General features: G+C 45.7%; 1 protein-coding gene and 1 long non-coding RNA gene across 6 annotated transcripts in view; one reads left to right on the top strand and one right to left on the bottom strand.

Moving 5' to 3' along the window:
• Positions 1-26,923, top strand: part of DIP2C (DIP2 acetate--CoA ligase C (putative)) — a 413,428-nt gene that overhangs the window by 239,332 nt on the left and 147,173 nt on the right. For all 5 annotated transcript variants that reach the window (XM_078450509.2, XM_078450506.2, XM_078450507.2 and 2 more), the window contains 2 exons: positions 6,802-6,927; positions 17,763-17,972. In XM_078450509.2, coding sequence (XP_078306635.1) covers positions 6,802-6,927; positions 17,763-17,972 — 336 coding nt within the window. The remainder of the gene's footprint in view (positions 1-6,801; positions 6,928-17,762; positions 17,973-26,923) is intronic.
• Positions 17,945-26,839, bottom strand: LOC144616983 (uncharacterized). Its single transcript, XR_013557002.2, has 3 exons — positions 25,332-26,839; positions 20,129-23,858; positions 17,945-19,568 (listed from the first exon to the last, which is right to left on the bottom strand). It is a non-coding gene; the product is annotated as an uncharacterized LOC144616983 (long non-coding RNA).

Here is a 26,923-nt window from a genome sequence, read left to right as displayed (position 1 = left end):
ATCAATTTGTTTGTGTCCTTTCCAGAATTTGTCTTGTTGATTTTTTTTTTTAATTTTTTTTTTTTAACGTTTATTTATTTTTGAGACAGAGACAGAGCACGAATGGGGGAGGGTCAGAGAGAGGGAGACACAGAATCTGAAACAGATTCCGGGCTCTGAGCTGGCAGCACAGGGGCCTGATGCGGGGCTCGAACTCACGGACCGCGAGATCGTGACCTGAGCCAAAGTTAGCGCTCAACCGACTGAGCCACCCAGGTGCCCCTGTCTTGTTGATTTCTAGTTTCATACCACTGTGGTCAGAAAAGATGTATGATATGACTTCAGTCTTTTTGAATTTCTTGAGACTTGTTTTGCAGCCTAATACGTGATCTGTTCTGGAGAGTGTTACATGTGCACTTGCAAAGAATGTGTATTCTGCTGTTTTGGGATGGAATGCTCTGGATATAGCTGTTAAGTCCATCTGGTCCATTATATCATTTAAAGCCACTGTTTCCTTGTTGATTTTCTGTTTGGATGATTTATTCATTGAGGTGAGTTGGGTGTTAAAGCCCCCTACTATCATTGTATTACTTTCATTTTTTTCGTTTATGTTTGTTAATAGCTACTTTATGTATTTGGGTACTTCTATGGTGGGTGCATTAATATTTACAACTGTCACATCTTTTTTTTTTTAATTTTTTTTAATGTTTATTTATTTTTGAGACAGACATAGAACAGACAGAGCATGAACAGGGGAGGGGCAGAGAGAGAGGGAGACACAGAATTGGAAGCAGGCTCCAGGCTCTGAGCCATCAGCCCAGAGCCCGACGTGGGGCTCGAACTCACGGACCACGAGATCGTGACCTGAGCTGAAGTCTGACGCTTAACCGACTGAGCCACCCAGTCGCCCCACTGTCACATCTTTATGTGGGTTGTTGTCTTGATGATTATGTAGTGTCCTTCTTTGTCTTTTGTTATAGCCTGTTTTAAAGTCTCTTGTTAAAGTATTGCTACCTCAGCTTTCTTTTTACTTCCATTTGCGTGATAAGTGTTCTTCCACCCTTCACTTTCCATCTGTATGTGTCTTTAGGTCTGAAGTGAATCTATTACAGTCAACATATAGATGGGTCTTATTTTCTTATCCATTCCATCACCCACTGTTTTTTTGTTTTTTTTTTTAATGTTTGTTTAGTTTTGAAAAAGGAAGAGAGACAAAGCACAAACGGGGAAGGGGCAGAGAGAGAGGGAGACACAGAGTGAGAAGCAGGCTCCAGGCTCTGCACTGACAGCAGAGAGCCCGATGCAGGGCTCAAACTCACGAATCAAGAGATCATGACCTGAGCCGAAGTCAAACCTCAACGGACTGAGCCACCCAGGTGCCCCTTTCACCAATTGTTTTGATTGAAGCATTTAGTCCATTTACATTCAAAGCAGTTATTGACAGTTGTCTACTCATTGCTATTTTGTTATTGTTTTATGGTTGTTTTTGTAGTTCTTCTCTGTTCCTTTTTCGTGTTCCCTGCTGGCTTGTTGTTTGATGGTTTCCTCTGTTGATACACTTGGATTCCTTTCTCTTTATTTTTTGCATATATATTACCAGTTTTTGATTTTTGGCCACCATTAGGTTTATATATAATATCCTGTGTATACAGCAGTCTATATTAAGTTGATGGTTGCTTAAGTTTGAACCCATTGTAAAAGCACTGAATTTTTACTGCCTCCCCCCAGGTTTTATGTATATGGTGTCATACTTCACATACTCTTGTGAATCCATTGACTAATATTTATAGATACAATTGATTTTACTGCTTTTATGCTTTTACTTCCATATTGGTTTTATAAGAAATTAATGTACTTGTGTTGGTATGTACCTATGAAATTTTTTTCTTCCCTAATTTTCTTATTCCTGGTTATGATCTTTACTTTCCACTCAAAGAATTCCCTTTAGTATTTCTTGTAAAGCTAGTGTCGTGGTGATGAACTTCTTTGCCTATTATTTGGGGAACTTTTTATCTCTCCTATTCTGAATGGTAGCCTTGCTGGGTAGAGTATTGTTGGTTGCAGGTTTTTTTTTTTTTTTTTCTTTCAGCACATTGACTATATCCTGCCACTCCCTTCTGGCCTGCAAAGTTTCTGCTGAAAAATCAGCTGATAGCCTTAAGAGGTTTCCTAAAATGTAACTGTTTTCTCATGTTGCTTTAAAAAATCTCTATCACCATTTTTTGTCACTTTAATCACTGTGTCTTGATGTGAATTCTTCAGGTTAGTTTTGCTGGGGACTTTCTGTGCCTCCTGGATCTGGATTTCTGTTTCTTTCTCCAGATTTAGGAAGTTTTCAACTATTATTTCTTCAAGTAGATATTCATCCCCCTTTTCTCTCTCTTTGCCTTCTGGGACCCCTATAATGTGAATATTAGTATGCTTGATGGTGTCACTGAGTTCCCTTAATCTGTTCTCATTTTTTATTGTTCTTTTTCTTTTGCTATTCAGCTTGGCTGCTTCCATTACTCTGTCCTCCAGGTCACTGATCTATTCTCCTTCTAGTCTACTGTTTATTCCCTCTCATGTATTTTTAATATCAATTATTAAGTTCTCATCTCTGATTGGTTCACTTTTATATTTTCTATCTCTTTGTTGAGTGTCTCGCTGAATCTTCCACTCCTTTTCAAATCTAGTGTCTTTATGACCATTACTTTGAATTCTTTATCAGGTATATTGCTTATCTCTGTTTCATTGAGCTGTTTTGCTGTGAATTTCTCATGTTTTTTCATCAGGGCATATTCCTCTGTCTCACTTTGTCTCACTCTCTGTGTCTGTTTTCTTTTGTTAGGAGAGTCAGCTATGACTCCTAATGTTGAAAGTAGGGGCCTTATGAAGAGTTATTGTGCCTCCCTGTTCAGTGTCCTGTACAATGTCCCCTGTTGGCCAGAACCTGGTACTTCAGGGGTGTCACCTGTGTGTGTTGCATGTGCCATGCTGTTGTGGTTGAGCCATGTTTGCCTTCCAATTGCCCACAATGACTCTCTCTGCCTGTTGTGGGCAGGGTTTGGTTCCTGTGCTATCAGAGGCCAGTCTTGGCTGCCTTGGGTCAGACTAGATGCTTCCTCTTAGCCTGTGTGCTGGGCTTCAGTCACACCTTACTGCAGGGTACTCTCTTGTGCTGGCCCCTAAGGGGCTTTTCTTGGAGATGAGGCCTGCAGTCTGCCCCCACTCTGACTGTTGGGGTTGCAGTGACTCTGAACTCCAGGGCTCTCTCTCTTTTTTTTTTTTTTTTGCTGCCCCCCTGTGAGCTTTTTGCTGGTGGGTGGGGCTAGCAGTCAGACCTGATGTCTGCCCCCAGTCCACTGCTGGGGCTGTGGTTGGACTGGTGTGTGTGGTGATCTTCCCCTCTCCTGGGGCAGGAGTCACTTTGGCGTGGTGCTGGTCACTGTGGGGTTGCTTGCAAAATGAGGTGAGGCAGGCACTGCTTTGGATGGACTCCTGTTCAGTGGGCAAGCTGGATGAGGTGGATCCAAGGGTGGCAGCACCTTGGGTGTTAGCTAGATGTGCTGGTCTGGTTGCAGAATGGGAACTGGAGCCACTTCGAGGGATGCCTGCAGAGTGGGGCAGGTTGGGTGGAGTGAGGCCGAAGGAAAATGTGGGGGTCAGGTGTACTGTTAGCAGAGCTAGGTGGCCACTGTAGGTGCTGGTTCCTGTAGGTATCCAGGTAACTGGGCTGGGGGGCGGGGAGAGAAATGGTGCCCGCCAGTTGTTTTGTTCTTAGACGAGTCTCCTAAAGACCCCTGCCCATCCTGTGTGTTTCTGAAATTAGTAAATAAATATCCTTCCTGTGTACCTCAGGAGTTTTTCATACTGCTGTTTTATGCTTCATCTCTGGGGTTGTGTGTTTTGCTGTCTCTTCAAGGGCAGAGACTCAGTTTCTTGTTGGCCTCAGGCTCTCCCAGAAGTAAGCCAGCTGAGTTTTAAAGTACCCTGGGTTAAGTCCCACTGATTGTAAACACTCACAAAGTTAAGCCCCATTGGTTTTCAAAGCCAAATGTCTCGGGGTCTCATCTTCCCAGTGCAGGGTCCCCCGTGTCTGGGGTGGCTGGTGTGGGGTCTTTTCCTCTCCCTTCTCTACACTCATGTTCTCCTTCCTGTTTGTGGTTAGTCTCACAGGTTAGTTTGGTTCTGGAAGGGTCTCTGCCCTTCCTTCTGTTTTCACTTTGGTTTCCTGTCTACCATTAACTGTGGAGAGCTTGTTCTGTCAGTCTTAGGGTTTTTTCTGGGTTAGTTGCAATGATGTGCCTGTTATCTAGATGTGTTCATGGGACAAGGTGAGAGTAGGACCCTCCTACGTCCCCACCTTCCCTGGAAGTCTGAGCAATCCCAATTCTGGGTGTTTATCTGAAAGAAATGAAAGCAGGGACTCAAACAGATATTTATACACAGGTGTTTATAGTAGCATATTCACAACAGCCAAGAGGTAGTCAAAACTTAAGTATTTAATGGTGGATGAATCAATAAAGAATATATGTTGTATCCATATAGTAGAACATTATTCAGCTGTAAAAAGGAAGGAAATTCTGATAAATGCCACAACATAGATGGACCTTGAGGACATTATGTTAAGAGAAATGGGCCAATCACAAGAAGACAAATTCTGCACAATTATACTTACGTGAGGTATCTAGGCTAGTCGAACTCAGAGAAATAGAAAGTAGAATGGTGGTTGCCAGAAGCTGAGAGAGGGGGAGGTGGGGTTGTAGAGTTTCAATCTTGTGGGATGGGGAGCTTTGAGAATCTGTTGCACAACCATGTGCCTGTGGTTGACAATGTTGTACTGACTACCTGGATTGTTGGGAGGGTGAATTTTAGTGTTTTTGGCCACATAACATAAATAACCATCAACTGGAGAAATGCAGATGATGATACATTGATATGTTGTAACAGTTCTCATCAGTAAAAACCTATGAAGTGCTGATCCATATAGCACTATAGCAGAGTCTATATATGGTTATATAAAATCAGTGTGATTCAATTTATATTAAGGTCAAGAACCAAGGAAAGCTAGTCAAAATATTGAATAGTAGCTGTTTATTCAGGGTGGGGTTTGATTGGAAGGACACACGTAAGTACTGTGGGTTGATAGATATGTCCTGTGTCTTGATTGGGGTAGTGGTTCTATAGATACATTTCCATGCATTGAACTTTATCATTGTAAAGATCTGAACATTTCACTGCATGTATATTTTCTATTTTCTCCCCCACACCTGTAAATGAATACTTACCTCTGCTTAATAGATTTTTCTTTTCACAGTGTCTTTTCACACTTTGTATAAGGAGAGACGCAGGCTGCAGTTGGCCCGTGGGAGTGGCTCGGTGGCCTCTTCTAAAATGCTAATCTCTTAGAGTCTTCATAGGAGCAGCTAGAGTGTGGTGTGGTTGATGGTGAAGGGTGTGGGCACCAGAGTTGTTCACACCTGGGTTCACACCTAGCGTTGCCACTCACGCTTAAATAACTGGGAGAGCTTCATACCTCTGCTTACTCATTTGCAAAATACTCGGAGTCCCTCCTTTGTGGGATTGTGTGGAAGGTTGCGTAGAGCCATCTGGTGCCTGACCACCCACTGCCTTCTGGTTGGTTCCCTGCTCCCACTTGTTCTCCTGTGGCCGCCTTCACGGCAGCCAGATGACCCCCTGACATGGAGTCAGATCATGTCATCCCCTCTTGAAAATCCCCAGTGCTCCTGTCACACTGAAAGTGGGAGCCAGGTGCATCCCTCCGCATGGTTCTGTTCTCTCTGCTGGCACCTGCTCCGTCAGCTTCCATACCTGGGAGCTGGGTTTTCTCTCTGTCCTGGAGATCCTCATCTTGCCAGAATGGCTGTTTATTCTTACTGCTCACATGTAACATTGACTGAACTCTTCCCTGGCCTCATTGTTAAGTAGGCCGTATATTTACTCTGTTTTAATTCCTGCCCTATGCGATTGTCTTTTGTGTGTGCCTTACCTGTTAGCAAGTAAGCTGCGTGAGATACAGTACCTCGTCCACCTCGTTCTCCACTGTACCCAGCCCTGAGGCGCTTACAAAGTAGGCATTCAGTAAATTCTGTGGGGTGGCTGCAGTTGGTTTTTTTTTTAAACGTTTATTTTTTAATTTTTGAGACAGAGACAGAGCATGAACGGGGGAGGGTCAGAGAGAGGAAGACACAGAATCTGAAACAGGCTCCAGGCTCTGAGCTGTCGGCACAGAGCCCGATGCAGGGCTCGAACTCACAGACCGCGAGATCATGACCTGAGCCGAAGTTGGACGCTTAACCGGCTGAGCCACCCAGGCGCCCCCTGCAGTTGGTTTTAATACACTCAAAAGGCCGAACACAGTGACTGGCCGTGAGTGCTTGGTAAGTGTTAGTGAAAGTCATTGCCACAGCCTGTGAGGAGTACGTGCCTCCTTTAGCAGAGCATCAGAATGCATTACGAGGCTTGAAAAATGTATTCTTCAGAAATTTCTTTCTGAAGAAATAGAGAAAGATCAAGACCCACTCACCTAAGAAAAGTCACACAGCACTCTGCAGCCAGTGTGTGATTATTTATATAGATTCTAGGGTAATAAAATGAATAATTAAAAGCCCGAATGAATTTGAATGTCATTTCACTGCAGCTTTCAAACCAGCAGGTTTATCCTTCTTTTCATTCCTTCCCCACACATCTGTTTGTAACAGTTTCTGTAGGGTAAACTATTTCACAGGACCAGACAGAAAGGAAAAAAAAAAAAAAAAAGCCTGGGGCCTTCAGGATGTCTCTGAACAATGGAGTGATTGAGCTCTCTTTTTGTTTTAGATGTCCACACAGAAGCTGTGCAGGCAGCGCTGGCTAAACACAAAGAAAGGAAGATGGCAGTGCCTATGCCTTCCAAACGCAGGTCCTTGGTTGTGCAGACCTCGATGGACGCCTACACACCTCCAGGTGAGAAGCAGGCCCGCTGTCTGCTTCCCAAAGTGACAGGAGAGCCTGGGGATTAATTCACTGCTGGCTTCAGCAGTCCCGGTCCTTGTAGCTTTCAAAGTAATGGTGCTGTAATTCAGATTTTCGGAACTAGAAGTCCAGAAATGGTGTATACGCTCTATATTAAACTCGGAGGGAAAATTTATGTTACTAGGTATGTCTATTCAAATAGTATTTTAACCTTTTCATTGAGACTAGTAAATGATGCAGACTTTCAGTCTTATGAAATTTTACTTAATTCTTCATGTAGCGAAAGAGAAGAGTTTGTGCCTCCATAGTTATAACTGAATTTGGACTTCTCTTCTGCTTGGATAGATGTATATGTATTCTCAAACTCTTAAAACATAAATATGTCATAAGGTTATATTAAGAAACCAAATGAATTGAAAAATGTATCCTGTTACCTCAGTTTGGAGTATGTAAAGTGCAGGTAGTGTTTTGGTTTCTGGACAATGCAGTGTCTGTCACAGCTGCTTATTCTGCTGTGGTGGTGTGAAAACAGGCAACATGTCAGTGAGTGGCTGTGGCTGTTTGCCAATAAAACTTTATTTATAAAGGCAGGCAGAGGGCCAGTTTGATTCACAGGCCTGCTGACCTCGATCTTAAATGGTTGAAGGTAATATCCCATTCATATTTATGCTTTTATTTAGTCTTGAACTTTATATAACTAAGTTCTGTTCTTTACCCAAATAATTACAGTCTGTGTTTTATGATCTTCAAAACCAAAGTAAAGAGCAAAGTTAAATTACACAGGTATCTATTAGAAAACGTGAAGTATTGAGCCTAAGTTACGTGTTTTTTCTGTGTGTTGGGTTCCAACATTATTCATGTCCTTGTTGCCACTCTCCCTTCCTGCAGACCCTAGTTACCTTGCACAGTAAGAACAAATGGATGTGTACAACGTTGTTTAGAGTGTTTTGAAGTTGAGTCCTGAGTGTTTGCAAGCAGTGAGAGTAATAGAAACACATACTTCAACTCAGAGATGTGTACAACATAGTGATTCAGCATTTATGCACATTACTCAGTGCTCCCTGTGATGTGTGGTCACCGTGTCGCCATATGAAGTTAGTGCAGTGTTAGTCACTGTATTCCCGATGCTGCACCTTCTGTTTCCGTGACTCTATTTCATAACTGGAAGTTTGTAACTTCTTTTTTTTAATGTTTATTTTTGAAAGAGAGAGACAGACAGAATGTGAGCAGAGGAGGGGCAGAGAGAGAGAGGAAGACACAAAATCTGAGATGGGCTCCAGGCTCCGAGCCGTCAGCACAGAGCCTGATGCGGGGCTCAAACTTATGAACTGGGAGATCCTGAGCTGAGCTGAAGTTGGACGCTTAACCGACTGAGCCACCCAGGTGCTCCTGGAAGTTTGTAACTTCTAATCCTCTTTACCTATTCTGCCTATCCCCCAACCCACCTCCCCTCTGGAACCACCAGTTCTCCATATTTGAGTCTGTTTCTGGTTTTTGTTCATTTGTTGCGGTTTTTAGATTCCATATACAAGTGAAATCTTACAGTATTTTGTCTTTCTCCGACATTCCACTGAGTATAATGCCTTCTCGGCACACCCATGTTGTTGCAAATGGCAAGATTTCACTCTTTTTTTTTTTTTTTTTTTTTTTTCAACGTTTATTTATTTTTGGGACAGAGAGAGACAGAGCATGAACGGGGGAGGGACAGAGAGAGAGGGAGACACAGAATCGGAAACAGGCTCCAGGCTCTGAGCCATCAGCCCAGAGCCTGACGCAGGGCTCGAACTCACGGACCGTGAGATCGTGACCTGGCTGAAGTCGGACGCTTAACCGACTGCGCCACCCAGGCGCCCCAAGATTTCACTCTTTTATATGACTAACATTCCATTGTACGGATAGCACATCTTCATTCATCATATGCTGGACACTTAAGTTGCTTCCATATCTTGCTTATTGTAAATAATGCAACAAAAGACATAGGGGTGCATTTATCTTTTTGAATTAGTATTTTCATTTTCCTCTGATAAATAGAAGCAGAACTGCTGGATCATATGATAGTTCTGTTTTTTGAGGAACCTCCATACTGTTTTCCACAGTGGCTGCACCAGTTTGCGTTCCCACCAAGAGTGAAAGAGGCTTCCTCTTTCTCCACATCCTCGCCAACATTTGTGATTTATTGTCTTTTTGATACTAGCCATTATGACAGATGTGATGTGATACCTGATTTTGATTTGCATTTCCCTGATGGTGAGTGATGATGAGCATCTTTTCATGTGTTGGCCATCTTTTGTCTTCTCTGGAAAATGTCTTTTGAGGTCCTCTGCCCATTTTTACTCAGATAGTTTGGATTATTATTATTTTTTGGTCTTGAGTTTTATGAGTTCTTTATATATTTATTTGGATATTAACCCCTTATCAGATACATGATTTACAAATATCTTCTCCCATTCAGTAGGTTGCTTTTTCTGTGCAAAGCTTTCTTTCACTGTGCAAAGCTTTTCAGTTGTATAGTCCTAATTCCTTATTTTTGCTTTTGTTTCCCTTGTGTGGGGAGACATGTCCAAAAAATATTGCTAAGACCTATGTCTAGGAGTCTACTGGCTGTTTTTTTACAGGAGTTTTATGGTTTTAGATGTCACATCTAAACATCTAAGTCTGTAATCCATTGTGAGTTCATTTTTGTGTGGTATAAGAAAGTGGTTTAGTTTCACTCTTTTACCTGTTGTCCAGTTTTCCCAACACCATTTGTTAGAGACTGTCTTTTTAGGGCGCCTGGGTGGCTCAGTCAGTTAAACACCCGACTTCAGCTCAGGTCATGATCTTAGGGTTCACAAATTCGAGCCCTGAGTTAGGCTCTGTGCTGACAGCTCAGCTCCTGGAGCCTGCTTCAGATTCTGTGTCTCCTTATCTCTCTCTGCCCCTCCCTTGCTTGCACTCTGTGTGCATCCGTCCGTCCGTGTCTCTCTCTGTCTCTCTCAAAAATAAACATAAAAAAAAAAAGACTGTCTTTTCTCCATTGCATATTCTTGCCCCCTTTGCAATAGATTAGTTGACCATATAAACAGGGGTTCATTTCTGGACTCTCTGTTCTGCTAATGTGGTGAAAAGTTTTATTTTATATGTGTTTTTGTAACAGAATGCACTTACAAGGATAACAAACCCACTTAAAATATTTTAACTAGATGTTTGGAACTAGACAGCATTCAAAGAGATTGACATTTTTCTGAGCTACATTTTTTATGAGAAATGTTGAGTTTAAAATGCAAGAAACAGTGTGATTATGTATGTGCCTTTTCACACATTGAACCCATCCTCAGAAATGGTATTTTATTGTACATGATGAAAGACAAAACTTTAGGAAATCAAACATTGTACGTATATCTTTACGAAATATAAAAGAACGTTACTGGGAGTATAATTTTGGTGAAATATTTCCATTTAGTTAGCCCTTTCTTGTATACCGTGTAATACATTTTGTAAACTGTCATTCAGAGGTCCTGGTGATAATATCACATGGGATAGTTTCATACAATCAAATGCCAGCTCCATCATCATAAAATTTTTATTTACAACCTGTTCTGTGCGTAGCAGTACTCTACCTGTTTATAACCATACTTGCTTGACCAAAACCTTGGGGCTGAGCTCTATTTTCTCTCATTCTTTTTTCCTTTGTTGCTTTAACACTGATGAGTTAAAACTCATCTCATGTCCTCTGATCTTCAGAGCATATTCCTGAAATACATAATTTCTCTGTGAAATGACTGGTCACTGACCAGTGTAACCAACCAGTATCACTGTTACACTGACAGTCTTTTACAGGTGAAGCTTTCCTTTAGTTTTCACATTAAAAAATATAAGAATTTGCCAGCAATTGTTTCTATTCATAATGAAATAACTGTACTGGACTAACCCATGCACTGTAAATAACTATAAAACTGCCCCGAATGAATGGGGCAGCTGTTTTTAAGCCACGGACATCCAGCAGTGAGAGACTAACCTGAGAGCAGGAAAACTTGTGAGGTGAGCCCCACAGTTCACAGTTTTCTTTCTGCCTGGAGAAGTTTTTAGACCATGGCCCAGTGATTGAGATCTAAGCAAGGCCAGTAGTTCTGCTAAGTTGAGGAGGCAGAGATCTGAGTTCAGGCAGATGACAGGATTGGAGCTTTCTGCAGATCCACACTAGCAAAGAATCACTCCACGTCTGCTCAACGTCCGACTGCTTCCTAAAATAAGAATCACGAGGCTTTAGAGGAAGATTATAGAATCCAGAGTCTCCTCCACATACCGTCCACGATGTGTACCGCTCGGTAAACAGTCACTAGATATGAAGAGATACAGGAAATGTGATCTGTGGCCACAGAAAAAGGAGTCAACATAAAATGAACATAAGATGGCCTCATTGTGCTCTTGGCAACCACTAATCATCTGTGGGTGGTGTCAGTTGTATTTGCTGTAAGTGTGAAATTCATGCCAGATTTTGAAGAGTTAATATGAAAAAATCACTGGAAGGTATTTAATTTTCATATTTATTATTTATTAAAGCAACAGTATTTGGAATATTCAGTGATAAATAAAAATACATTTAAAAAGTTAATTGTATCTATTTTTTAACGTGGCTACTAGAAAGTTTAAAACTATGTTATAAGACTCCTATTTCTGTTGGAGAGCTCTGGTTTTAGATGTTTGATATAGTGGAAGATGGAGTTTTAAAATCTGATTATAAACATTCAGGGAATCAAAATATGTTAAAGTACTGAAGGAAAATATTGTCTCAATATGTAGCTGAGTAGAGAAAGGGAAAAATACTTTTTTTTAAATTAATGGAGACTCTAGAACAGTAAAGTTCTCACGAAGGTGAGACTTCACTGGATTGGCTTAACATCAGATTGGAGAAGGAGGAAGGTGAAGATGTCTGTAAACCTGAAGAGACATGAAGAGAAATTAACCAAACTGAAGAGCGGGGAAACATAATTAAGGTTAACAGAAGAACCTCAAGTATTATGGTACAATGTTACCCACTTATTTGGAACCCAAGAAGGAAAAAAGGAGAGGGCAGAAAAAAATATTTGAAGAAACAATAGTCGAGAACTTCTCAGACTGCTATAAAATCCACCTTATAGATCCCAGAAGTTCAGTGAACCCAAAGTAGGATAAGTTAAAAAAAATCATACCTCAGTTCACAATGGTCAAAGTGCTGAAATCCCATGATTAAGAGGAAATCTTGAAAGTAATTGGAGGAAAACCTATACTACATACAAGAGCACATCATATGAATGATGAATGACCTACATAAAGACACTATAGAGACTGGAAGACAGTATAAAGACATATTTAAAGTCCTAAAGGGAAAAAACAAAACTCATATTCAGAGAAAATATCCTTAATAAACAAGGATGGAATGAAGACATAATGAGACATGAAAAGTGAGAGAATATAGTGCCAGGAGGACTGCGCTGCAAACACGCTAACGGATGTCATTTAGGCTGACGGGAAATGATGTTAGATGAAAAATGTAATCGGTAAAAAGGAAAAACACTGGAAATAGTAAATAATTGGGCAAACAGAATACTATGTTTTCCTATTGTAATTTGCTTTAAAACAATAAGGAGGGGTGAGTGGAATTATACTGTTGTGTGGCTATTACTTTTGTGAAGTAGGTAGAATGTGAACAGTAGAAAATGAGTAGTGTCAGGTGTATTGGGAGTAGAGGTGAAAGAAAAAGTTTATAGTGTCAGATTTGAAGAATAAACAGAATATTGACCCCGTATAGACCCATTAAGGATGCATACCTGTTAGTCTTACATCAACCACTAAAAAAAAAGTACAAGTAAGATTTAATAGAAGACATAAAATGAAACTAAAAAAATGTGGTTAAAGAACATAGGAAAAATCAACAGATACAAAAAATAGGTGGAATGAATGAAAAATAGCAAAATGCTCAATTTTAGCACATTTATATCAGTGATTATGATAATTATAAATGGACCAAACACCCAATTAAAATATTGAGATTGTCAGACTGGATAAAAAAAGAAGATACATCTATATGTCTTCTATAAGAGATACAGTCGTATTTTTTAAAGTAAACTCCACCCCTCACATGGGGCTCGAACTCACAACCCTGAGATCAAGAGTCACATGCTCTACCCACTGATCCAGCCAGGACACATTTAAATCAAAAATGAAGATAGTTAAAAATACAAGGTTGAGACATTAAATATAAAGCATACAAGTCTTTCTTAATACCAAAATAGATGGCAAGACATAGTAATACAAGATATAAAGTGGGGCCTTACGTAATGGAAAGTGAACAATTTATCAGTAGGATGTAATAATGAATACCTGCATACATAAAAGAGCAGTATAACTTAGAAAGCAGAAGCTGGAATAGTGAGGGGGAATAGAAGAGTCAAGAATAATAACTAGAGATTTAAAAAATACCTGTCTTAATAATTGGTCAAAACAACACGGTCATCCAGCTTGATGCAGTTGCCGTTCACAGAATATTATACTCAACTACTGTGGAACACACATTCATCTTTAATACATTTTTTGAGGTGTAATTTGCATTCCACAAAATTAACCTATTGTAAGCGTGTGACTCAGTGATTTTTAACAAATATATAGATAATGCTGTCATGGCCATAATCTAGTTTTAGAACATTTCCACCACTCCACAAGTTTCCTTGTGCCCATTTGCAGTTAATTCCCCTTATAACATTCGGTCACAGGGGCCTCTGATCTGATTTCTATGCCTCTGTAAATATTCTGGAAATTTTGTAAATAAAATGAAAAGATATGTTCTTTTGCATCTTCTTTAGCATCATTTTTTTTTTTTTTTTTTTTTTTATTTATTTTTGGGACAGAGAGAGACAGAGCATGAACGGGGGAGGGGCAGAGAGAGAGGGAGACACAGAATCGGAAACAGGCTCCAGGCTCCGAGCCATCAGCCCAGAGCCCGACGTGGGGCTCGAACTCACGGACCGCGAGATCGTGACCTGGCTGAAGTCGGACGCTTAACCGACTGCGCCACCCAGGCGCCCCATTTTAGCATCATTTTTTGAGCATCTTCCATGTTGTAGCATGCATCATCAGTTCATTCCTTCTTGTTGAATTGTATCCTGTTAGGTACACCACGTTTTGTTTACCCATGACTAGTTGGTAGATATTGAGCTTGTTTCCAGCTTTTGGCTGTTATGAATAATACTGCTCTCCCCATTGATGTACACATGTTTGCATCAACATAGATCATTTATTAACGAATCCTATAGTTATCTTATGCTTAACTTTCAGGAAACTGCCAAATTGTTTCTCTATGGGTACTGCCATTTTACATTCTCACCAGCAATGTAGGAGGATTTGTTTCTCAACATCCTTACGAATGTTTATATTGTCTGTATTTTTTATTGTAGCCATTCTGGTAGATAGGAAATGTTATCTCATTGTGGTTTTAATTTGCATTTTCTTAATGGGCCTATTTGCTGTTTGTATATATTCATTGGTTAAGTGTTCACACTCTCCCATTTTTTGTATGAGTTGTCTCCTCACTAGTTAACAGTTCTTCATATAATCTGAATACAAATCCTGTACCAGATTCACAATTTTCAAACTATGCTTTGTCTTCCATTAATTGTGTCTAGTATCTATATAAAGATATTTTGTGTCTTTATCTTGTATTCTGTGACCTTGCTAAAATTTAGCAAATTCTTAATTGAAGAATTTAGTGTGTTCCTTGGGACTTTTTACATAAAAGATCATATTAAATTGACTAAAGACAGTTTCAATGTTTCCTTTCCAATCTGGATGCCTTGAAGTTATTCTTTTTGCTTTATTTCACTGGCTGGAGGTTTGCAAATAATGTTGAATAGGAGTGGTAAGAGGGGGCATCCTTACCTTAGTCTTGATTTTAGGGGCTGCACGTTTAATCTTTTAACATTAAATACAGTGTTAGCTATGAGTTTTCACAGATGCCCTGTGTCAGGTAGAGGAAATTTCTTTCTATTCCTGCTTTGTTGAAAGGTTTTATCATAAGTTAGTTTTAGATTTTGTGAAATGCTTTTTCTGTGACTTTGAAAGTTAACTTGGGGTTTTTGTCCCTTTATCCTACTAATATGGTGCATAACGTTAATTGACTTTTGAATGTCACCACTTGGTCCTGATGTGTACTATCCATTTTATATTTTGCTCGATTCTGTTAGCTAGTATGTTTTGAGGATTTTTGTGTCTGTATCATGAGGGATATTTTTCTGTAGTTTTCTTGTGAAAGGGCGGGGTGGGAATGAAAGATTGACAGTATGCCTTTGATTTCCTTTTGTTGTCTGATTGCTGATGCTAGAACTTCCAGCACTATGTTAAACAACAGCGGTGAGAGTGGGCATCCCTGTCGTGTTCCTGATCTCAGGGAAAAAGCTCTCAGTTTTTCCCCATTGAGGATGATGTTAGCTGTGGGCTTTTCATAAATGGCTTTTATGATCTTTAAGTATGTTCCTTCTATCCCGACTTTCTCAAGGGTTTTTATTAAGAAAGGGTGCTGGATTTTGTCAAAGGCCTTTTCTGCATCGATTGACAGGATCACAGTAAAGAAGCATAAGAATACTTTTTGGGGGGATAATAATATTTGGATGGATGTAGGGGTATGTACGTTTCTCAAAAATCATAAGTCTGAGGACTTGAACGTTTTTCCAGATGAGATACAGATGGCCAATAATAGCATGAAAAAATGCCCAGCATCAGTGGTCATTAGGGAAACACAAGTCAAAACTGCAATGAGATACGACCTCACACCCACTGGAACGGCTACTGTCAAAAACCAGAAAATTACCAGTGGTTGGTGAGGATGGGGAGAAATTCAAACCTTTGTGCACTATTGGTGGGAACACCTCTATGGCAAAAAGTATGGCAGTTACTTAAAAAATGCTACATGACCCAGCAATTCTACTTTTGGGTCTGTACCCAAAGGAATTGAAATATCTTAAAGAGGTATTTGTACACTGATATTCATAGCATTATTCAAAATAGCTAAGACATGGAAGCAACCCCTTGTCTGTCCACAGATGGACGTGTAAGAAAAATGTGCTACATACGTGAAGTAGGTTATCATTCACCCTTAGGAAAGAAATTGTGCAGTGTGCCACAATATGGATGAGCCTTGAGGATGTTACGCAGAATGAGATGAGCCACACACAAAGAGACAAATACTGTATGAAAACACTTGTGTGAGGTACTTAAAGTGGCCCCAGTTGTATAAGGAGAAAGCAAAATGGTGGTTCCCAGGGCCTTTGGGGAAGGGAGAATGGAGGGTCATTGTTTAACGGGGACAGAGTTTCAGATTTGCAAGATGAAGAGAAATACTGAAATGGTACAGTTGCACAGTTGCACAGATTATAAGTGTATTTGGTATCACTGAATTTCTACTTAAGAACGGTTACAGTGGTAAATTTTATGTTGTATTTTACCACAAAAACAAAAACGAAAGAAGCCTTAAGCCTGAATACAAAAAAATGTGTACATTTTCTTTAAATTATAATCCCACTATTTCACAAAGCAGAGCAGAGGGAGAGAATTTGTTGGTCTTCTGATACTGCTGCTTTTCTAACAAATTCCTAACAAACTTCCAAAAATTTTCCAGAGAGCTTGTCCATATCACAGTGATAATAAAATATGAATGTAAATGTCCTTCACAAATACTGTTGTGTTGGAAAAAACGAGTCCGTGTCTTGATTTAAGACACATTGTCATTTCCCTTGTTCTCCTTAGATGTTCTCGAGCTGCTCCGGTCTCTCCTTCCTCCTGGTGTACCTCACCCGTGGTAGGACCCAGAAGCTGTTCTTACACGAGGGTTTAAATTACAAGTATACCAGTATTTCATTCTTGAAAACGTCACGGCTGCTAGGGAAATCGTGTTACATAAAAATAGTTCTATCACTTTTAATGAAAAAAAGTGACGTGTTTGATCTCAATCCAAGTTGCACAGTATTCAGAGAGGAAAATAAATCAAGTGAATAGTGAAAAAATTTAACAGAAATGAGCGTTAAAGCAAATACGTTTAGTTTACTCATGTAATGTGCTGACATACTATCCTCACCAGAGGAGGAAGCAAAGCCTTGGTGGGAAAGAGATGGGAGTCATTCTAACTTCTACACCACTATCCTTGCTGACACCTTACTCTTTGGGGAGGGACGTGGTTACCTTGACTCACACGAAATTTAAAAATACAGCTCAGAGGGCACCTTGTTGGCTCAGTCGGTTGAGCGTCCGACTCTTGATCTCGGCTGAGCTTATGATCTCGCGATTTGTAAGTTCCAGCCCCCGTGTCAGGCTTGCTGATATCAGCACGGGCCTTCCCCCTCTCTCTCTGCCTCTCTCCAGCTCATGCTCTCTCTCTCTCTGCCAAAAGTTAATAAACATAACAATACAGCCCAGAGAAGTACCTCAGGTCTAAACAAGGGCTATAGTCACACTTTGAAACACATGGAAGTTCAATGCCTCTGAGAAAATGCCGCCCCCATCCTTCTCGCTTGCTGTAAGCATGCCTAGAAACAGTTGGCTTCTTCGCAAACTGAGTGAAGAAAATAGGTGAGTATGTCTCTGCCCAAGATTGTAATGTCAAAAAAACAAAACAAAACAAAAAAACCCTTTTTGTAGCATATTTATTTAAGGTGTTTTCGATGAAAAAAATCATTATACCAAAAAAGAATTCGTTCTCTGAGATGTGTGACTTCTCAAGAGTGTCGAAACACAAAGCATCGGCGGTTAGTGTGTGCTGGTGGTGTTTGCCCTGGTGTTTGTCTCTTTGCCGTGATGCATAGCAGATCTGTCTCTCGCAGATACCTCTTCTGGCTCGGAAGACGAAGGCTCGGTGCAGGGAGACTCCCAGGGGACCCCCACCTCCAGCCAGGGCAGCATCAACATGGAGCACTGGATCAGCCAGGCCATCCACGGCTCCACCACGTCCACGACCTCTTCCTCCTCCACCCAAAGCGGGGGGAGCGGGGCCGCCCACAGACTGGCCGACGTCATGGCCCAGACGCACATAGGTGAGTGCCTCGCTGTGGTCGTCCCGAAGCCGGTGGCCATCTAGTAGCCGTGGTCTTGGTGTCTATGGATTCATCTGTGCATCTCGGCCGCGGAATCCATTCGAGGGACGGCACAGAGCCCGGCTCCAACCCTTCAGCTGCTTTGCTGCTTTCGTTTTTCTGTTTTGTGAAGTTGGCTTTTCACTGCCCCCAGGGTCCCTGACAGCGAGGATGTCGGGCTTCCTGCTCGTAAAGGAAACGTTCTCAAGCGTTGCTTGAGATGTTTGAAAATAGTGTGAAAGGAGGGTAAGAATTACTAGCAGGAAAGAGAGGGCGTTGGATGAGCCGCAGTGCTGTCTGAATCGTAGACACAGGAGATACGTGCCGCGAAATGAGGCCTTATCCAGTGTGGACGGGAGGAGTATGGCATCCAGATCTGTTCTCACCCAGTTTTAGTTGTGGATTAAGATTTTTAAACTCCCAATAAAAATCTTCCACAGGGTGAACTACATGCTTTGAATGTGGTTCCGGGATAGCTCAGGAAGGTCCCCATTAAAATAGCGATGTGGGCAGGGCTCACCTCGCTCACAGGACACACACTCCTCACGGTGCTTGTCGACACCATGCCCTCCTCGCCACAGCAAACCTCATGTCTGCAGAAAGCCCAAATTTAGGACACAGGTAAAGGTAGTGAATTAAGTACTCGACAGACATCTCAGACGCACAAGCTTTTATCGCTAGATTATTAGCTACTTGGCAGAGTTCAAAGAAACTCAAACCACTTTCTTAGGACTTTGCCCCAAGAGCACTCGCTCTGAATGAAGTTAGAGTTAACCTCGCTGGTAACAGTGTCAGCAGTGCGCCCTCGATTTCTACTGTAGATGCTCAGGCAGCCGGTCAGGAGAGCTGGCTCTGGCCTCTGTTGCCACATGAATGGCTGCTGGCAGCTTCAGAAGCCCCTTTTCCTGCTCTAGTTGTTTAGTGGGGAAAAAAAGAATAACGATTTCCTTCCTTTGTTCCTCTCAGAGCTGTTGTGAGTACAAAGAAAATAGGAAAATTCTGCCTTTTAGTAAAGTAACAGTCCAATGCCAAGTGGTCGTATTAGAGTTCACTTTTCTATCCTTGGGTGACAGTGACACAGTTTTGTGAGCACCAAGAACTCCGTTTGGGATCAGAGTAAGCTAAAAATTACACAGAGACGTGTGCCCGTGAAAGAGATGAGGTTTCATCGTGCGTGTTGCAGGACCTGAGAGGGTGTCTGTGCGTGTCGCGCGGCTCCCGTGTGGGTGGTGTGATGTGGAAGGCAGTCCACCTGCACTGCTCACCCCGACCTGGGGGAGTGTGTACGGTGTGACTCACCTCCCTTGTAAAGAAGCCTCAGAATTTTACCGTGAGACACACGGACCGTCCCCGCATCTGGCTGTCCCTTTGTGACGTGACCTGTGACGTCCTGGAGGAAGGTCCGGTTGCAGGGTTAGATTTATCCAGACTGTAAGAGGCTGCATGACTCACGTGCTTCATGTCTCAGCAGAATCTAAAAACAGCTGCTGGGAGCATGACGTCACAGTCCTCTCTAATTTGGCGCAAAGATCAGTTCCTAGGGTACCTGGAAATTTTCTGTCAGTGTGAAAAATTTGAAAGAAAGCAGTGGCAAAACAGAATAAAACGAGGAAGAGGAGACCTACAGCTACATGGCGAAGCAGACAACGTGGAAAGTCCTAGAACTGGCAGCATCTACCCTCTTGTTGAGACTCTGAGAAGTCTAGAGTGTGAGGGTGTGTGAGAGTGTGACCGTGCGTGTGTGGGTGTGTGAGGGCAGAATGTAAGAAGGTGCATGAGTGTGTTGGGAGTGTATACGTGCATGTGCATGTGTATATGAGCGTGTGTACATATGTGTGGAAGTATGTATGAGAGACTGCGCGTGTGAGGGAGGGTGTGCACAAGAGAATGTGCATGTGTGTGTTGTGAGAGTGTGTATATGTAAATGTGTGTGCACCTGCATATGAGACAGTGTGTGTGTTCACAGAGTAAGCCCACCAGCGCCGTACCCCTCATCCCGCTCGGTGAGATACTTGCTGGAGGGACAGGCCCTGCTGCTCCCTGACTGGGGGAGGAAAGCCTGGTGGTTACAGACAACAGAGGTCAACAAGGGTCTGCCACAAAGTGGGCTGTTCTACCTTGTTGTTGAAGCAAAATCCCACGGGTTTTCACCCTGACCATGTACATAGGGACCCCACACGTGTGTCCCCAAAGTCAGGCCCGCTCCGTGTATGGTGTAAAGCCCCCTCCAGGAGATTTTCCTCCCTGCGGCTCTGCTTCCTGTGGGTTCTCGCGTGGTGTGCCGTCGCGAGGATGGAGGCCTCCAGGATGCAACGCAGAGGGCCCCGGGTGACGTCGCTCCCCGCTCCTCCGGCAAGGGCTCTTGTTCCAGTGAGTACCAGAATGTTTTGGATCGTTACTAGGCGGTATTCATTCAGAACTCTGTGCATGTCACATGCTTGAGACAACGGGAACAGGCAGGATTAACACCCCTCAAGTACTGTATCAGTATCGAAAGTCGAGGAGCGTCACTCAGTAGGAAAATTAGCGGAACGCTTTTAAACTCCAGGAGGCTTGTTCACAAAAAGCGTGAGAGGAAAATGAATTAGTTACTACACGGAAGTGGAAAATTTGGGCAGAAACTATTGGTACGTTTCTAGACGAAGAAGTAAGAACAAAGCAGAATAGATAATGTAGTTGTACATTTATAATAAAATTTGTACGTTCAGCAAATAGACTTTGGCTTGAGCTCTTGTCTCTCATTTTGTGGCCACAGGTACCGTGGTGGTGAGGTCTGTGTCACCCTTTGCTGACCGACACAGCGGAGGCATCATCACTGGGGTTCCATTAGCGTATGCTGGGTGTGTTGTCATTAGCCAGAGGTTCACAGAAGTACTTGCCGTTTCCAGAGTGTTTTAGGATTCGTCGACGTGAACACTGTGTTTGCTGTGTACCACGTAAGCAAGCTGGTTCTCATCAGGTTTCCTGCATCTGATCCTGCTAAGGTGGAGATCAGAGGGCGCTCCCACTCCCACACGCTTGTTGCGTGATTAGCCCGGAGTGTGGCTGCTGTGTATTTGTATGTAGACACCTCTTTCCTAGGGGATTTATTCTGAGCGCTTGATAACTTACCCTCACGTATTTATGTATAATCATCTGAAGTACTGAATTCTCTCATAATCTCTGCATTGATACTTTTCAGACACTTAGTCTTAAAACATCAAATACCTGTCAAGGATGGTGATGTTGGCAAAGCTCGCTCGCTTGAGCTGGGGTCCCCCTGCTCCGTCTCCCACAGCTAGACTACACAGCTGGCTCAGCAAGCTTTTCCTTCACGGGGCCAGAGAGTAAATGACTGAGGCTTTATGGGCCCAGCAGTGTGCTCTGATACTTCTCCTCTCTGCTCTCTAGTACCAAGGCATCTGGAAACATGAGGGCATGTCAGTGTGGCAGTAAAACTTTATTTATAAAAATGGGTGGCAGGCTGTCCTATGATCATAATTTTGACACTCCTGTTCAGAGCGTTGTAAACCATGCTTCTGAGACGGCCAGAAGGAGAACCCGGACCATGTGTCAGATAACTCTGGCAGAGTGGAGACTCTGGTATCCATTATAGGTTTTGGGGGGCTCCTTTGGTGATTTGGGGCTGACAATCCCGGCTTGTGAGAAGGACCCTCCTCTCTTGTCAGGCTTCTCACCCCTGTGTCACGTTTAGGTGACAGTAAATAAAGCTGATACCTGCAGAAATACCAGGGGCGTGGAGCTAATGTCACCGCCCATGTGTTTCCATCTCCTTGGGGAACATTCTGTAACCACGGACACCTTAGCAGCAGATGTCTCGTGTCTCTGCTGTGTCTTCCTGTTTCCTTTTCTGGACAGAGGTGCTCGCTCTTCGAAGGCTCATCCTCTGCTCTGATGCTGGGTCCCAGGAGGTCGGTTCTTTCCCACCCAGCTGGGGGTGTCACTGGCACTCATAGCCTCCTGTCCCTACCCTCCCCCCAGGTGGCTCCTGTCCTGCCCTTGTGTCTCCACATTCTCGCTGACATCATGCACTCACACATGACTTGCGGTCTTCAAGGCCACCTGCTTTTCACTGATGCTCAGATCTGCATCTCCCACCAAGAAATCCTTCACGGCCCCCGTTTCCAAGTGCCTCCCGACACGGCCCACTGGCCCCTGCACCCCAAGGCCAGCGTGCCAAAGAGTTGGTCCCTCGAGGAGCAGGCTCCAGGCATTAGCATCCTCGGCTCCTCATTCCCATGAACCACGCGTGTCCACGTTCTGGGTGTTTGGCTGCCACATGTGTTGTACACCTTCTTCTCTCGTGACTGCTCCTGGCCCCTCACCCTCTGTCTGGACCGTGACGGCCCCTGTGCCCTCGTGTCCTTTCCCTCCATGCTGTTCGGAGTGTGTTGCTCCTTCAGTGTTACTAGGACACAGGTCTGCTCCTGTCTCTTTTGCAGAAGTGTGCCTGGGACCTCCACCTCTCAAAATTTTGCTTATTTGGATTTTATACTTAGAATGAAAGTAAAGATTTTTGGATCCCAAAGTGTCGTAACCCTTCATGCGCTGTGTGTGCCATTCAGCAGGAATACCTCCCTGGCCTGCACAGTCACTCGGTGCTCACGAGAGAGATGCGCCTTTTCTGGTGTTTCGCAACATTTAAAAACATTTAACTCTTAAAGTAGTAACACAATTATTTATGGCTTTATGCACAAGAGTTTCACAGGTTCTTTCCCGGGGCAGGGTTCCCACCTAAGGGAGGAAAAGGTGGAGGGAAGCCTGCAGCAGGGAGTCAGGGTGCCCTGTCAGTTCCTGCAGCCCGGTGAGGGGTGGTGGCCGCCTTGTTCTGCAGTCGGGAGACTAAGGCTCAGGACAGTTGACATGAGACTGCAGGGCACCCAGCTGGTCAGTGGTCAGCGGGACCAGACACAGACCTGTGGGATGTGGGGGTGCCTGCTCATGGTGCCGGTTCCCTGTCTCCTGTGGTGTCTCCGTTCGGGTGCGGCCCTGCCTGTTACAACAGAGGAGAGCTCTTTTCCAGACAAAAGCCCAGTTAAACTTTGCGTGAAGAATGAAGACTTCGGTGTCCCCATCACACCCCCACAGGGCCCGAGGTCTGTGCGGTCTTCCTGGCAATTCTCGCCTCTCATCGCGGACTTGAAATTATGCATATAAAAATCCAGAGGCTCCTGTGTGAAGACGAAGGCTCCCATTCCGATGTTAGCGTGCACTTCCAGAGACCTGACGGTGGCTCTCACGCCTTCACGGAATCACGTAGCATCGTGTGGGAGGGAGGCGGTCCTAGGTCGGCCCCGACTCGGAACTGTGGCCGGAGAGGTGCTGGCGTATAAACCGCCAGGCTGTCCTGCAGCCATGTCCGGGTCCAGTCTGTGGATGTCGTGCCTACCAACTGGAAGGCAGGAGTGGGTCACCACCACCAGGAGCCGGTCAGCAGACTCCGCAGGTGAGACCGCGGGGAGTCCTCTTTCCCAGTCGGTTGTGCGTGGAGGACGGACCCAGACGGGAAGCTGATGTTCTGACTCTCGTGAGGGCCGGCCCCTTCTCTCTGGGAAGGTCCTGTGTGGCTCCCCACCACCGTTTCATCGAGGAACCACCTGGAAGGCGCACAGGCCGGAGTGGCGGGGTGGACAGAGTGGTCTCAGGGCCATGGAGCAGGGATCCCCACTGCTCCCTTCTCCACGGTAACGTTGTCAGGTTGGGGGGACTCCGGGGGGAGCATTCTCCACGAGTGGAAGCCCGTGGTGTATCATCTGTGTCGGTCAGTGGCCCTGAAGCACGTTGCCTTCTACATGCCAAAACCAGGTTTTCTGCCGTTCCTCTCTTCACTTAGAAGCTGTCTGGGGACTGAAAAATAGTTAATATGGTTTAAAAAGTGGGGTCTATCACCATTTACCCTGGGGATCCCCAGGCATACAGTCAGAATTAATACGTCTGCCGGTGTTAGAACCAGAGGCATTTTCTCTCGGGTTGTCAGGTGTCCTTAATTTACTTCAGGTTCTGTTCATTCATTCTTTGAAGTCTTTCTTCAGCCTTGGCCAAGTGCCGAGGATGCGGGCAGGTGGAGTAACCTCAGCGACCAAGGACCCAGGGGTCTGGACCTTGAGAGCTGGAAGGAGCTAGGTCAGGAGGCAGGGAGTTTCCAGGTTCAGCCGGAAGACCAGCCTCCCTCCATGCCCCCCTCCTTTCCCTCCCTCTCTCTCCTCCCTCCCTCTTTTCTCACTCCCCCACCTCCTCTCTCCCTCCCACTCGTCTTTCTCTCTCCTTCCTTCCTCTCACTCCTCTCCCAACCCCCTTCCTCCTCTCGCCTATCCCTTCCTCCCCCTCCTCTTCCTCTCTCCCTCCTTCCTCTCCCCCCCATCCCAACCCCCTCCCTCCCACCCCCCTCCTCTCTCCTTCCCTCCTCCTCCTCTTTCTCTCTCTCCCCCTCCTTCCTCTCCCCCCTGTCCCAACCCCCTCCCTCCATCTCCCTCCCTCCCCCCCTCCTCTCCCTCCCCCCCTCCTCTCTCCCTCCCCCCCCTCCTCTCTCCCTCCCCCACTTCCTCTCTCTCCCTCCTTCCTCTCTCCCCTGTCCCAACTCCCTCCCTCCCACCCCCTCCTCTCTCCCTCCTTCCTCTCCCCCCCCCCGTCCCAACCCCCTCCCTCCTCTCTCCCTCCCCCCCTCCCCCTCCTCTCTCTCTCCCTCCCCCCCTCCCCCTCCTCTCTCTCTCCCTCCCCCCCTCCCCCTCCTCTCTCTCTCCCTCCCCCTCCCCTCTCTCCCTCCCCCTCCTCTCTCCCTCCCCCTCCTCTCTCTCTCTCTCTCCTCCCTCCCACCCTCTCCTCTCCCTCCCTCCCACCCTCTCCTCTCTCCCTCCCTCCCACCCTTTCCTCTCTCCCTCTCTCTCTCCCTCTCCCTCCTTCCTCTCTCTCTCCCTCCTTCCTCTCTCTCTCCCTCTCCCTCCTTCCTCTCTCTCCTTCCTCTCTCCCATCCCAACCCCCTCCCTCCATCTCCCTCCCTCCCACCCCCCTCCTCTCTCCTTCCCTCCCCCTCTCCTCTCTTTCCCCCTTCTCTCTCTCTCTCCTTCCTCTCACCCCTCTCTCCCCCCGTCCCAACCCCGTCCCTCTGTCTCCCTCCCCCCTCCTGTCTCCTTCCCTCCCCTCCTCCTTCCCTCCCCCCCTCCTCTCTCCTTCCCTCCCCCCTCTTCTTTCTCTCTGTCTCTCTCCTTCCTCTCACCCCTCTCCCAACCACTCCCCTCCCGTGCTATCATGCATTGCAGATTCTGAAGCAACCATCTGCTGCTGGGGACAAAAGTCCTATGGCATGGATGATACAGAACCCACCTGTGGGGGCAGCTCTGGGTGGGGTTCACAGCAGAGGTGACCCTTGACAGGTGGCTGGAGGATGGCCACCATTTTTTCTTTATTTTAAAAGTACAGGGAAATTGATAAGCAGTGAACTCGCTTGCGCAGAAGATGGAGACCTGGTCTGACGATCTCAAAGTTCTCCTACTGCAGGTGGCCATCTGTGGCCTCACCCCAGGAGCGGATGAGCCTTACAGTCCTTGAGCCGCGCTTCCAGCACCTGTCACACACAGGCTTCGAGGCAGCCTAGTTAAGTCCCTGGAGCCCCGTGTCACGGCAGTGCGGCGTCCTCTGGTGCCCTCCCGGATGCCGGCTGCGGGGGCAGTGACCCCACCATGGCTACATGTGCGATTTGTGAGCAGGTTGAGAGGGAGGGGAGATGATGTAGAAGTAAGTTTGGAAGGCATTTTGGAGTCACCCAACTGTCACCGCTCCTACTTCTTAGTCACCAGATGCATTGGAATTGTTACTTCCCTGTTTCAGAGTGGAGACCCTGTAATGTTCGCGCCTCGCTGCGCAGCCCTGAGTGGCCACTCCCAGTGATGTGGCCGCCTGGTGACGTGGCTGTTTGGTGACGTAGGCACACGCGGACATGAGCCTGCCACGTGGCTGCCTGGTGACGTAGGTTCACGTGGACGCGGAGCTGGCGACATGGCTGCCTGGTGACCTGGCTGCCTGGTGATGTAGTTTCACGTGGATGTGAGCCTGCAACGTGGCTGCCTGGTGACCTGGCTGCCAGGTGACGTAGGCTCAGGAGAAAGTGAGCCAGCGACGTGGCTGCCCAGTGACGTGGCTGCCTGGTGACGTAGGCACACGCGGACATGAGCCCGCGACGTGGCTGCCTGGCGACGTAGGCTCACGCGGACGTGAGCCGGCAACGTGGCTGCCTGGTGACGTAGACACGCGCGGACGTGAGCCGGCGACGTAGGTTCATGCGGACGTGAGCCGGCGACGTGGCTGCCTGGCGACGTAGGCTCACGCGGACGTGAGCCGGCGACGTGGCTGCCTGGTGACGTAGACACGCGGACGTGAGCCGGTGACGTGGCTGCCTGGCGACGTAGGTTCATGCGGACCTGAGCCGGCGATGTGGCTGCCTGGTGACGTAGGCACACACGGACGTGAGCCGGCGACGTGGCTGCCTGGTGACGTAGACACACGCGGACGTGAGCCGGTGACGTGGCTGCCTGGCGACGTAGGTTCATGCGGACCTGAGCCGGCGACGTGGCTGCCTGGTGACGTAGGCACACGCGGACGTGAGCCCGCGACGTGGCTGCCTGGCGACGTAGGCACACGCGGACGTGAGCCCGCGACGTGGCTGCCTGGCGACGTAGGCTCAGGCGGACGTGAGCCCGCGACGTGGCTGCCTGGCGACGTAGGCTCACGCGGACGTGAGCCGGTGACGTGGCTGCCTGGTGACGTAGGCACACGCGGACGTGAGCCCGCGACGTGGCTGCCTGGTGACGTAGACACGCGCGGACGTGAGCCGGCGATGTAGGTTCATGCGGACGTGAGCCGGCGACGTGGCTGCCTGGCGACGTAGGCTCACGCGGACGTGAGCCGGCGACGTGGCT

The sequence above is a fragment of the Panthera onca genome, chromosome B4 (genome assembly GCF_046562875.1).
Source record: "Panthera onca isolate mPanOnc1 chromosome B4, mPanOnc1 haplotype 2, whole genome shotgun sequence".
Classification (NCBI taxonomy): domain Eukaryota; kingdom Metazoa; phylum Chordata; class Mammalia; order Carnivora; family Felidae; genus Panthera; species Panthera onca.
The sequence above is the reverse complement of the archived record's forward strand: the minus strand, read 5'-3'. Positions and strand labels throughout refer to the sequence as shown.